Source organism: Mesoplodon densirostris, chromosome 8, assembly GCF_025265405.1.
Source record: "Mesoplodon densirostris isolate mMesDen1 chromosome 8, mMesDen1 primary haplotype, whole genome shotgun sequence".
Lineage (NCBI taxonomy): Eukaryota > Metazoa > Chordata > Mammalia > Artiodactyla > Ziphiidae > Mesoplodon > Mesoplodon densirostris.
The window spans coordinates 6,614,772-6,628,775 of record NC_082668.1 but is presented as its reverse complement, the minus strand read 5'-3'; the positions used below and the strand labels follow the sequence as shown (position 1 = coordinate 6,628,775).

At 47.7% G+C, this 14,004-nt stretch overlaps 1 protein-coding gene across 2 annotated transcripts in view; it reads left to right on the top strand.

Annotated features, from left to right (window-relative positions):
* TRPM8 (transient receptor potential cation channel subfamily M member 8) overlaps positions 1 to 14,004 on the top strand; it is a 76,010-nt gene that overhangs the window by 35,290 nt on the left and 26,716 nt on the right. For both annotated transcript variants that reach the window (XM_060106035.1, XM_060106034.1), the window contains exons 15-19: positions 588 to 700; positions 1,154 to 1,370; positions 8,124 to 8,215; positions 10,104 to 10,245; positions 11,352 to 11,523. In XM_060106035.1, coding sequence (XP_059962018.1) covers positions 588 to 700; positions 1,154 to 1,370; positions 8,124 to 8,215; positions 10,104 to 10,245; positions 11,352 to 11,523 — 736 coding nt within the window. The remainder of the gene's footprint in view (positions 1 to 587; positions 701 to 1,153; positions 1,371 to 8,123; positions 8,216 to 10,103; positions 10,246 to 11,351; positions 11,524 to 14,004) is intronic.

Sequence of the window (14,004 nt, the reverse complement as noted above, 5' to 3'; positions counted from 1 at the left end):
CAGTGCTGCTGTCAGAGACAAAATGAGTTTCTAATTCCTGTCTTCATGGGAGGCCCTGTTCCACCTTTCAGGGGCTGATACAGTCTGGGGAAAGCTTTTCCATGCCTTTTTAGCTCAAACGGGTGTTGAAACACCAGTGGTCTCTCTCTTGGTGACTTCCTTTCAGTTTCCTGACAGGTGTCACCTGTCTGCCTCCAGAAATGAATCCTTGGGGCCCCGCAGGTAGCACTGGATGTCGTGTGAATTTGTGATCTTTCAGGGAAAAGGAGCTACAGAGGTGCTTGTTTAAACGTACACAGTAAGAATTAGAGTTGGTTAAAATTCATAGGTTTAGTGAATTTGGACTCATACAACCTCTGTTTTAAAGTTCACAGAACCCAACATAGAAAAGGACTGAAAATCAAACAGAATTTTATATGGTTGAATCGTAGCCCCTTAAAATCCAGGTAACTAATATAAAAGAATAAGGATCTCAATTCAGAGTTATTTATTTGGAGAGGTTTGAGGTCTGGGAAGAAAGGTCGCACACCATCCAGCATGTCATTGCATTAATAAGGACCTGTGTCCTTTGTCTCTGTTTCCTGCAGAATTTTCTTTCCAAGCAATGGTACGGAGAGATTTCCCGAGACACCAAGAACTGGAAGATTATCCTGTGTCTGTTTTTTATACCCTTGGTTGGCTGTGGCTTTGTATCATTTAGGTATGAAACCAAGGCACGTAATCATGTGTGTGAGTGTGTGTATACATACATCTGTGTGTGTACAAGCATCTGTGTGTGTGTACATGCATCTGTGTGTGTGTACATGCATCTGTGTGTGTGTGCTCTTGTGCAAAGGATCAAAAGGCCTGGAAATTACGATGTTCACTCTAGTCCCTGCACTTTAGGTCTGGGATCTCCGTGGGTTTCCCCCAGGTTTGATTTCAAAGAGGTAGGAGTGGGCGCGTGTCTTCAATATCTGAGGCAGAATTTGGATCTATTAAGCATGAAATGCCGAGGCTGAATTTTGGCTGGGTCAAACTTAGAACACAGTTTGGACACCACCTGTCCCTGGCCCAGCTGTGGGTCTGAGTTCATCTGTGTTCAGAAGGAGAGGTGTAGCCCGTGCAGTGATGTTGGCCAGGATGGTGACAATGCTGTCACTCCTCGGTCCAGGAAGAAGCCCCTCGACAAGCACAAGAGGCTCCTGTCGTACTACGTGGCCTTCTTTACCTCCCCGTTCGTGGTCTTCTCCTGGAATGTGGTCTTCTATATCGCCTTCCTCCTGCTCTTTGCCTACGTGCTGCTCATGGATTTCCACTCTGTGCCGCAACCCCCGGAGCTGGTCCTCTACGCGCTGGTCTTTGTCCTGTTCTGTGATGAAGTGAGACAGGTAGGTCGGCCCTGCCGTGGGGCGCCCCCTCCTTTCCTCAGTGAGCGGCATCTTCCTAATGCCAAAGGGGAGCAGAAGTTGCTCCTCAAGTTCCAAAGTCATTATTTCCCCCAAATAAATGTTCTCATTTGGTGGCCACCCATGAACGTGAAGATGCTCTTCCATGAGATCTCCTAGCCCCAAGCCCAAGCTTTGCTCTCTAATTAATGTTAATTGGTGGAGATGAATTACTCGGGAATGTGTTCAAAGAGCAGGTTGACCTTGGACTTTTAAACCCACTCCCATCATGAGGAGCCCTTTGTGATCCGTCATTACTGTCACTGGGGTAAGCAGCACCATGAGTGGCAGGGGGATTGGAAGGACTTTCCAGCTAAGAGCATCTCAATGCCCAGCATGTCACATTGACAGTGTCGGAAATTCATATTCATCCTTGTGAATTTCAGGGAGTCCATGTCATTTATTCATGGTGTTTTCTCTAGTTTCTTGGGATCTGCATTGTTTGGCATCCCCTTCCCACCCTTAATCTGAACTTAGCCCAGGCCTGGCACGTAGCAGGTGCTCAGTTAGTAATTGTTGAATGAGTAAATGTTGATGGTGAAGGTCAGTGCTGTCCATAAACCATCATGAAAAGTCATCCCAGAAAATCCTTTTAAAATGGTAATTTACAAAATATTTGAGAACTGCTGTTGCTGTCATTCTTGTCCCATATGAGCCCAAACCCAAAAACATATCCATTCAACACGTACGGCCTAGGTGCTTACAGTGTACAAGGTACTGTGCCAAGTGATACCAGATATTTGGAGGGGCAAAGGATGCTGTTCTTGACCCCACAGAGTTGCTGCCTGGAATAGGATTCCTAAATTGTTTCGACTATCATGCTAACTCTAATAGATTCTTTTTTTTTTTTTTTTTTTGGTGGCTTCTAGGAGCCCTGGGTTGAGAAAGATCCTGAGCCTCTATTTTCAGCAGGAGAACATCTTAATGAATTAGAAGTGTCTGCCATGGGCACAAGGGGTGGCAGGAGTCCTGGTACCAGTGCCCTGGATCTGCCTTTGCTTGCCTAGTAGGTGGGAGGTGCAGACGCAGGCTGGAGATGGAGTACAGGTAGAAGTGTGTTGAGCATGCAAGATTATCAGGCTTTCTGTTTACCAGCAAATCTCCCCCAGGACCTGGTCCTGCTCACGTTCAGAGGGTTTCTATGACTTCAGATCAGCTTCATGGGTGCCCCAGGCATTGGGTCAAGTGGTCACAGTTCAGTCCAGGGCACTTCTGTATTAGCTCGCTAGGGCTAGGGCTAGGGCTGTCATGATGAAGCCCACCAGCTGGGTGGCTTAAACAACACAAGTTCATCATCTCATTGTTCTGAAAGCCAGAAGTCTGAGATCAAGCTGTGGGCAAGGTTGGTTCCTTCTGGGGATGTGAGGGAGGACCTGTTCCAGGCCCGTCCCGTTTCTGGAGAGTTGCTGGCCATCTCTGCTGTTCCTTGCCTGTAGATGCTTTGCTCAGTCCCTGACCTCATGCTCACACCGAATTCTCCCTGTGTGCATGTCTCTGTCCAAATCTCCCCTTGTCATAAGGACACTAATCACATTGGATCAGGGGCCCATCCTGCTCCAGTATGACCTCATCTTAACTAATTACATCTGCAAGGACCCTACTTCCAAACAAGGTCACATCCTGAGGTGCTGGTGGGTAGGACTTCAATGTATGAATCTGGAGGGGATGCAATTCAACCCACAGCCCCTTCCACAGAGTCTCAGAGGCCTTCTTTTACTTGCTAGTTCTCTCTTTTTTTTTTTGACTTCTGTGTATCAGCAGCCAGGGTGTGAAAATATCCTGCTGGAGAGAAGCGGAGAAAGATGGAAGGAGAGTCAGCATTTAAAACGGGAATGGGCCCTGGCCATTGTGAGAAAGTTAACCAAGAACTTTTAAATTAGGAACCTCCCGAGTTAGGTTGTCATGGGAGCTGGCACTGCACGGGGTCGCACGTGTTCCCTCCTAGACCAGTCGGGTGCTGGGGCCCTGACTCCCTTCCTTTGCTGTGCTCCCGGGCGTGGTTGACCACGTTTCAAAGGCACATCAAAGAGAAAGTTTGGCTTTTGCAGAGGAAGAGGATGAAAGGGTGAGTTTGGAGGGGTTTGTCTGGCTGCAGGGGGAAAGGCCTGTGTCTCATCCTGTTTGAGAGGCCAGCAGACCTCTCATCCTCTGTGGACGGGGAGGCCCAGTGGGGCAAATAAGTCACGAGCACAAATAAGTGGAGAGAGAGAGAGAGAGAGAGAAAGGGAAAAACCAGTGGGAATTGCAAATAGCATGGTAGTAACTTACTTAATTTCTTTGACCTTCTGGTTCCCCATCCTTAAATGGGCATGTTTCCTACTGCAAGCGGTTATTTTTTTCAGCTTATTGAGATATTATTGACATATAGCACTGTATACTTTCAAGGTATACAGCATAATGACTTGACCTACATATAACCATGAAGTTACTGAGGGGAACAAGAGGACGGGGTGTCCTACCTGCAAGCCTTGCCCATCTCATCCGGCACCAGCTCCACTGGGGAGTTCCAGCTTCTCACATATACTCTGCTCTTGCCCAGAATTGGGTGGCATAGAAGTGACTTCACGCAGATGTTTGTTTCTTATTCACATTTGATCCTCGGGGCCTAGCACAGCAGCGGGTGTTGTCACGTTTCTGGCAAGTGCGTGTATCTTTTTTTAAAAAACGCATTGACAAGGCAGGGTCTTCCTTATTCAACCCTAGAGATGTGCTGTGACCGAGAGTAAGGGGGGAACCATGAAGCCAGCACTGGGCACGTGGGGAGGAACCTGGCAGGAGGGGGCTCAGACGTACCCTTTTGAGCAGAGGGTGCTGTTAGCAGCTTCTTGGAATGGTTGGTAAAAAGTAAAAAGTTCTTTTCCTGCTTCTGGCTGCCCCTCACTCACGCTCCCAACACTTCTCCGCTCGTCCCGTTCCTGACCCTGCCTCCTGGCTGCATTAAAGTCACAGAGTCCAAACGTCATTTGTATCCTCCAGGAATCTAAAGGAGCATGAGGTCTAGAGAGACGACTTATCTTGGGTTGCTCTAGGGGCAGAGCTTGGCCTGGAAGGAGGATGCAGGGAGAGTCATCCTGGCTTAAGCCAAGCACTTCATTCACGCAGTCTTTCTTTCAACAATTATTTATTGAGCACCTACCTCAAGCGGTGTCTTAGACCCTGGGGATACAGCGATGAACCAAACAGGCAAATATCTCTGTCCTCATGGACTTTCTACCAGTTAGTGATGACCGGCAGGGTCTTTTCTGGGAGCTTTCAGGGAGAGGAGGTGAGCGCCGCCAGTAGCACTGAATGAGCGAGTCTTGAGTTGACGGGGAGGTTGGCCTAGAGGACTTGGGATGGTAAAATCTGGAGTCCTTACGTCACAAGCATCTCCCTTCAGATTCGCATGTACATTTAACTGCTCATCCCTTATTCGGGTCATGCAGGAAGGAGACTCAGGACAGGTACATTTTTGCATAGAGAGGGGCCCCCGGCAGGTGGAGTGTGTGGAGCTTTGCTCGGGAGAGACACAGAGCGGGGGCACTGAGTGGGGGCAGACGGTGGGCAGGAGCCTCAGGGGGAGGTTCTGGGTTTCTGATGTGCTTCCCAGTTACTCCTCAGGCCTGATGTGATGCCCACAGGGTCTGGCTGAGCCCCAGCTGTTCTACCTTCATAATGGGTGGTATTTGATGATGCTGGAGATGTGTAGCTTTGTCCAAGTGTGTCCTCCGTTTCTTTGTAAAAGTTATTTTTGAAGGGGCAGTTTTTCTTTAACATCTTTATTGGGGTATAATTGCTTTACAATGGTATGTTAGTTTCTGCTTTGTAACAAAGTGAATCAGCTATACACATACATATATCCCCATATCTCCTCCCTCTTGGGTCTCCCTCCCACCCTCCCTATCCCACCCCTCCAGGCGGTCACAAAGCACAGAGCTGATCTCCCTGTGCTATGCGGCTGCTTCCCACTAGCTCTCTATTTTACATTTGGTAGTGCATATATGTCCATGCCACTCTCTCACTTGGTCCCAGCTTCCCCTTCCCCCTCCCCGTGTCCTCAAGTCCATTCTGTACGTCTGCGTCAGGGGCAGTTTGAATTCAGCAGTCCTGCATATTAAGGCGATGGTGAGGGACTTGCCTGTGCTCAAGGTCAGGAGCATGGGGTCAAGGCCACCCCTGCCGGCTGGGAGCAGCTCTGCCTGTGTGGTCTGTGAGCCCCATCTCCACAACACAGCCTTGCTGATTCCTGTCATTACAGGACTCTGCCACTTGGGGTCGCTGTTTCCCTTTCGGGTCTGCAGACTCAGGCCTTTGGAAATCCTTCATGTGGTTGGTTTCCTCAATCAGCTCTGCCGGCCTGGTACTGTCTTAATTAACCTAATTCACACTTGTTAGCGAGCGAAAAGCAAAACCAGGCAGGATGTTACCTGCTTCAGATAGTGTCTGGGTGTCAAATGCATGGTTGTCAGCGTCTCCCTGTGTCCCCTTCCCCAGGAGACAGAGGTTGCTATGTTAACTGGAATTTTATTTATTTATTTATTTATTATTATTATTTTTTTTTTTGCGGTATGCGGGCCTCTCACTGCTGTGGCCTCTCCCGTTGCGGAGCACAGGCTCCGCGGCCATGACTCAGGCTCAGTGGCCCCGCCGCTCCGCGGCATGTGGGATCCTCCCGGACCGGGGCGCAAACCCGCGTCCCCTGCATCGGCAAGCAGACGCTCAACCACTGCGCCACCAGGGAAGCCCGTTAACTGGAATTTTTAACCAAGGCAATCAATAAGTGCAAACATAGTTGCTAAATAACTCTTAGGTCTGTTCAACAGACTGTGAATGTTTATTTAAAGTGAGGTAAGTCCCAGCATCCCTTCATGGAGAGCACATTCAGTCTTGAGGCCCTTGAATCCCCAAATCCTGAGATAGGATGAAATATGCTCCCGTTATTTTATGAATATAGCCAATCGCTGGCATTCCATTCAGAAAAGAGGCGGCTATTCCTTTTTAAAAATGTCTTCTTACTGCAACGGTGCCTCCCAACCCCAGACTTGATCTATGTATGGTTCTTCCCGTCACGTGGCCCGAGGCTGAGCCAGGCTGGGGCTGCCCTGTTGCCCTGTGCCTACCTGCCTCTCAGGCCAGGGTTTCAAAGAGGGAAGCAGGTGGCAGGTAGAGCCTGTCCCAACTACCCTCATCTTGCAAATGGTTCTTGGTGGGTGGTGATCAGTTTCACTGGGACCACCCAAATGGACAGTTAGGAATCCTGACTCGATTTCTGAGCCCACGAGTTCAGCCATCCCACAGGGGAACATGGTCAAATTGGGCTGCTCACACCTGGGGGATTTTAATATTTCCTTGGTACTTGATTTCATAACACCCTCACCCCTTTGTCCACTAAAGTTGCTGTTTGCATTTATAAATGAGTGAAAAGAAGTACTTGTTGAGAAACCGATGATGTTTCTTGAATCTCTTTCAAGTCTAAGATTGTGGGATCTCTGGGTGGGGGGCGTCTAAAGAAGCAGGGTGATGCTGCAGAGAGGAAACCACGTTTCAGAACCCTAAGACCCATCACTTGCTGGCTTTCTGCCTAAGGGCAAGTTCCTTTGCTTCTTTTTCTTAGGCCTTTGTTTCAGGTGCAGAATAGGAGATAAGATATCTTAATAGCAGGTGGACCCATGTTGGTGGTTCACTTAGTAGATTTGAAAAGTGCCACGTTGCTTTGATGACACATCTTTGCTGTTGTTTTCCTGCCTTGCACAAGTCTGGTGGTTTCCTTATCTGAGCTCACTTGGACCTTTGATCTTACCTCCCCTCCGACCCTTATCACGTTTCATTTTAAACATGTTTAACGTCTGTCTTTGCTGTGGGCTAGTAGATTCCTTGAGTGTCGACATCACACCCAATCCGATGATGTCTCTGTGTCCCAGGAGCCCAGCACAGGTGTTTGCAATCCCGTGGATTCTCAGTAAATATGTTTTGAGTGGATGGACAAATGAAAGGGTTAGATGACCACCCTGGAATCACCCAAATCCAGCGTATGCGTTGCCAGAGAGGCTGTCCACATGCAGCCTTCTAATGATTAACCTTATCTCTCTTTAAGTGTTTTCCTGACATGCTTTCTTCTGAGAAATCATGACCGATATATACAAATCATGATGGAAGGATCACTGAGGCACACTCTTCCTGTCGGTCATTTCTGTGACCACGTCTGTCCTCCTAGCTGCCACACATAGCACCTGTGTGCAAAAAACAAAAAGTTTTTAAAACTTAAAAAAAAATCTCTTTAATAAGATGTTTTATTGCCATGTGCCAGAAAAGTTTTACAGTAAACACACAAATCTGTGATGACGGCAGTATGGATAACACCCTCTAGAGTTGTGCAGTGCACAGCCTACACCACTGTACATGGCAGCCACGGTGGGTGGGATTCCACCTTTGCCCGCACAGGTTGTACTCACTCTCTGCAGGTTTCTCTTTAAAAAACAGTTAGGATCCACGAGTCTTTTTATCTTGACTTTGTGAGCAACACATGAATAACAGCACAGCAAGCATGCAACCCACTTTCCAATCCCCCTGGAACAGCACAGGGCAGTTGCAGGGTGTACTTGGCACATCATGGGCTCAAAAAGGATCTGGAAGGAAATTTGTGAGCAAGAATAAATCTGGAAGCAGTTGATGTTTCCAAGCTGCTGTGTCCTCTCTCTGTCCCTCTCTGTGCTGCAGTGGTACATGAATGGGGTGAATTATTTTACCGACCTGTGGAATATCATGGATACGCTTGGGCTCTTTTACTTCATAGCAGGGATTGTATTTCGGTAAGTAGTCCTCACCACGTTTTCAAGTTTCAGGTGTTTTTGGATTCTCTTGGGTGGGAAGGCGGAGGAAAGACGTTTCAAGCCCAAGATAAGAGAGAGGGGATGAACTATGGTCCCGTTATTTTATGAATATAGCCTACCTCTGGCATTCCATTCAGGAAAGAGGCTGCTATTCCTTTTAAAAAATGTTTTCTTACTGCACCGGTGCCGGTTCTTCCCATCACGTGGCCCGAGGCTGAGCCAGGCTGGGGCTGTGCTGTTGCCATGTGCCCTCCCCGCCCCCATTTAGAGATTATTACAAACGCCCATTGTCTCTGCCTCTTAGAGACACAGCTTGGCTGGCATAAAGCTGGGTCTCCTCTCTTCCCCCCTCCTGGTGATCTGTAACTGAAAAAGGGTCCTCATGGTTTTTCTCTTTGCGCTTATAGAATTTGGGGAGAGATTTAGAAATCGAGGAGAGAATGATGAGGGTGTTAAATATAGCACAGTGTTTTCGTTTGGGGCCATATAATCTTCTAACATACACTTAACTTCAACTTAAATGCTGGTTCTGGAGCCTGCCCTCCCAGCTACAAGAGTTCCTCAATCCCCGAGGATTAGAAAAACCAGTTGAAAAGTACGGTTGAAGGCAAAAAGCAACATGACTCCACGTGATAGGGAAATCGGGGTACATACAAACCTTGGCCCCCCTTGCCCAGCCCTGCTCGTTTCCGGGCTGCCTTTCCCGAATAGCTTCAAGGTGAAGCTCGTGGTCTATTGGAGCAGAGAAGCCTGACTATTAATATTCACACCTACCCAGAATGAGGTGCTTTACAGTGAGCGCTCACTCTACAATACAAACGGGATAAGAACTCAATTTCCTCCTCCAAAAAAACCTCCCTTTCTGCTTGGGTTAAAGGCCCAGCATTGTTTTTAAAGTTTTTATTTTATAGTGGAGTATAGCTGATTAACAATGCTGTGATAGTTTCAGGCACCCAGCAAACCGACGCAGCCATACATATGCATGTATCCATTCTCCCCCAAACTCCTCTCCCATCCAGGCTGCCACATAACACTGAGCAGAGTTCCCTGTGCTCTACAGTAGGTCTTTTTGGTTATTAAAGGCCCAGCATTTGAATCATGGTTGGATGTGATTTCTAGGGCATTCCAGTTAGAAAGCACATATGGCTTTCAATGAACACGCCAGCAGGTGGTTAGCTAATCAAATGATCTGGTGCAAATGAGGTAAGTTTCATTGGGGGGAACCTGGCAGGGTCAAGTCTCAAGTGGTCGGGGTCACTGTAGAGGCCTGTGAGCCAGGAAGTTAGCGATGTCGGAATTGGGTCCTGCAGGAGGATTTGGGATGAAGGACTAAAGTGTCCGGCCTCTCCTGAAGTCCACGAGGGCGGTAGACGTGGCCTTTGGTTTTCAGTGGCTGATGGGCCGGTGATGTCCCTGGTCTATTTCCACTTACTCTCAGTTCCCAGGCTTTTGGCTGTTTCTTCACGTTTTTTTTTTTTTGTTTTTTGTTTTTGTTTGTTTGTTTTTTGCGGTACGCGGGCCTCTCACCGTTGTGGCCTCTCCCATTGTGGAGCACAGGCTCTGGACGCGCAGGCCCAGCGGCCATGGCTCACGGGCCCAGCCGCTCTGCAGCATGTGGGATCTTCCCAGACCGGGGCACAAACCTGCGTCCCCTGCATCGGCAGGCGGCCTCTCAACCACTGCGCCACCAGGGAAGCCCCCGTTTGGTTATTTTTAAAAGCAAAACTTTGATTGTAAATCAACTGTGCTTCAATAAAATGTAAAAAAAATTAGCAAATAAAATCCAGAAATAAATAAAAATGATAAAAAGCAAAACTTTGAAATATTTTGTCAGCATCTCACAGCTTCTTTCCTCTTCTTTCCACAGGCTTTACCCTTCTAACAAAACCTCGCTGTACTCCGGACGAGTGATTTTTTGCCTGGATTACATTATATTCACCCTAAGGTTGATTCACATTTTCACGGTCAGCAGGAATTTAGGACCCAAGATTATCATGTTGCAGAGGATGGTGAGAATGAAGAATATTTGTAGTTAGTTGTCCTTCTTCTAACTGCATCCAGTGTTCCTTTCATTGTTGAGAGGAGGATTTTGTGCATGGAGTGATGGCTGCATTTCACAATCAGTAGGGTTTACTTTCTTGATGTGTTTTCATCAGGGGCCCCTCTTCCAGGTTAAAATTTCACAAAAGATGGCTGTTAGGAGCAAACAGCATGACTCAGTGCGTTGCTAAGAAAGATCTCTAGATTTTACATGTTTCCAAGTGCTTTCACTTGAGTCTTAACAACTCACTAGGAGCCGAGGCGGGAGAAGGACTTTTATACCCATTTTACAGATGTGGACAGTCAGGTTCAAGAAGGTTAATATGTTTGTCTGGAGACATGCAGTGAGCTAGAAGCATAGCGTGGACTGGAACTTTAATCTTACAACCATGCGATACAGACGTCGCGAAAGCACTACCAGCCCTGTTCCATGGGGACAAATAACAGAAAGATACACACTGACGATGTTGCTTCTCTCAGCTTGTTTTCCACGTGACCCAAACCTCCCGTGTTTCTGTCTTTAAATCAGATGGGCGTTTGGATGAGCTCATCTGGAGGTTCCTTTCCAATGCTGAGCTTCTTCGAGTTTGTGGTTTTAATTCAAAGCATATCTGGGGCATCAAGTCACCATGAAGTCATGCTATGTGTGCAAAACATTAAAAAAGATAAAACGGTGCATTCTTGTCTAAAAAGGAGAGCTTTTATTTTCCTTAAGAAAAAAAAAAAAAAAAACTAAGGCAATAGCTTAGGGGTCTGCAGAACGTGAGCTGGAGAGGAGGGGCGGGGGTCCAGAGTTGGATCCCTCTTCTGCTCCCAGGCTGGTCTCATTCAGAAAGTCTCTGCTGCTGAGCTGGTTTGGGGACCTGCAAGGAAAGATGCATCCGTCAGTTTTAGTGCCGGGAAGGAGATGCCCCGAGACCCAAGGGTGATGATGGCCATTTTTAAAAATTAGTGATCAAATGCTGGGCACCTTAGATTTCAGGGTCCCAGAGCCTCTGTCCTTCTCCGTGGTCAGCGGAGTGGACAAGCCGCCCTGGTGCCGTCCTGACTTCACTCTCCTGTCCTCCCGTGACAGCTGATCGACGTGTTCTTCTTCCTGTTCCTCTTTGCCGTGTGGATGGTGGCCTTCGGCGTGGCCAGGCAAGGGATCCTCAGGCAGAATGAGCATCGCTGGAGGTGGATCTTCCGCTCGGTCATCTATGAGCCCTACCTGGCCATGTTCGGCCAAGTGCCCAGCGACGTGGACAGTAAGCCTGATGTGGCCTGGGCGGGGGACAGCTGGGAGGTGGCAGATGCTTCTAGAACCAGCCTCCGAGGCTCCCCACTCTGACCCTGGGGACTGTCTTAGGAGCAGGCGGCTGGAATCTGGCCAACACCAGGGAATGAACACTAACCCTCAAAGCCATTTTTTTCTCCTGAGCAGGATCTCATGTCCACCTTTGTAAGCTTGTCCCCAGCATTTCAGCCTGCAATTTTTAAACCTTTTTAAAAAGAATGTTTCTCATATTTCCAACAGCAACGTGGCCGATGAGAGTCAGGAGCCTCACTGGTTTAGAAACGAGTGTTGCAAGTCTGTCCTATACAACAGAGTGACGGGGTGCTCATTTATTTCAAAAAGTGCAATATTGAAAAATTTTGCACTGGAACCTGGAATTTAAACTTCCAGCATTAGCCTTCTGCCAGCTATCTTTCGGAGGCAGGTTAATGGTGGCAGAGATGGCATGGATTTGGCCACACCCAGTTGACATAAGGAAAGTGTCGGGCGTGTGCAAACTGGTGTGTGTTTTGGATAAACTGTCTAAAGCATCTCTGTGATGCTGACAGTAGCCTGAGCTTGTCATGTTCTGTCCTGCCACGGGAAAACTACCCCGATGTTTGCCTGGCCCTATGCTCTCATTTCTCAGCTCCTTGGTGTTTTCTCAGTTATCTCCGTGGCCTCGTGTGGTCCTTCTGGCCTCTTCTGCTGCAGCCTCTTCCAAGACCTTAGAAACAGCTCTTTTCCATGCAATGATGGGAAGGCACCTTGTTATTATTATTTCCCGTCTGCACACTGTACTTACCATCTTACATAAAAGCGAGTGTGTGTTGTCCTCACGGCAACCTTACGTGTCGGTGGTTTTAGTCCTGTGAGGGACAGCTCACAGTAACTCACCTAAAGAGCCAGTGGCAGGTGGGGTTCAAATCCTGGTCCAGCCACGTGTGTGCTGTGTGCCCTGGGATGCAGCTTGGCGTCTCTGCCTCTCAGCTCCATTGCAGGTAAAAATGGGTGTAGCACCGACTTTTCTGCCGGGCGTCTCACCGACCGGCAGGACTGAACTCAAACTCACATGCTCGGATGAGGATCTGTAGCCCGGAGTGACTCCCAGAGGGCCAGGCACTCACATCCATTGCCTTCTCTGAGAGTCTCAGACTCACCTCTCCATCCTCCCTTCCAGACTCAGACCTTCTGCAAGTCCTCATTCTAGGATCTGTCACCACCGGTCGCACAGATGTGCAAAGCAGAAACCTCGATGGCACGTCCTTGATGCCTCCTATGACTTCCTCCCCCACCTCCAGTTCATCAGCTAGTTTTGTTGATTTTATTCCCTAAATGTCTTTGAAACCCAGCCACTTTTTACCATCCCCAACACCACTACCCTAAGCCATCCTCACCCCCTGCCCGCGTGGCTCTTAGTCAGAACCTCCTCACGTCTCCCTCTGGCTCCTTGTACTGCAGCCAGAGTGATCCTTGAATAAAGAGAATCTGATGTGTCACACCTCTGCATCAAGGAGTCTAACGGCTCTCCATTGCTTTTACTATAAAGATAAAAAAGTTAACATGCTAACTGCACATCCTGTTCCCTCATTTCAACAGACCTTTCCAGTCCCCCTACCACAGGGCCTTTGCACGTGCTGTTCCCGCTCCAGATGCTCTGGGCACCCCATCTCTCCCCATTCATTTAGCTGGCTCCTACTCATCCTTCTGTCCTCAGTACAGAGACGCTTCCTTCCTGTGGAACCATTCTCAGATGAGGTGCCTTAGTTTGTGCCCACGGAGCACACTGTACATGTCCTTCTTAGCACCTCTCAGGGGCTGAAATGTTCAACTTGTGTGATCAATCATATGCCTATTCTTCCAAAGAGGTTGGAAGCTCCCTGAGGGCAAGACCATGTTTACCTTGCCTTCCTTTTTATCTTCCATCCTAGTGAAGTCCTGGCTCATAGTAGCTGCTCAATAAATACTTAAAATTTTTTTATTGAGGTCTAGTTGATTTACAATATTGTGTTAGTTTCAGGTGTACAGTAAAGTAAATCAGTTATACATATGTCCACTCTTTTTTAGATTGGTCATTACATAGTGTTGAGTAGAGTTCTCTGTGCTATACAGTAGGTCCTTATTAGTTAACTATTTTATATATAGTAGTGTGTATATGTCAGTCCTAAGGTATCCCCCCATTTCCCCCTGGTAACCATAAGTTTGTTTTCTACATCTGTGACTTTATTTCTGTTTTGTAAATAAGTTCATTTGTACCATAATTTTTTGGTTCCACATATAAGCAATATCACATGATATTTGTCTTTCTCTTTTTAACTTACTTCACTCAGTATGACAATCTCTAGGTCCATCCATATTGCTGCAAATGGCATTATTTCAATGCACTGTTATTCAGTCAATAAATACTTAATGAGTAGATGAACGCATGATTCTGAGGCTTACCCACGATTCTGAGGCTTACCCATGATACAGT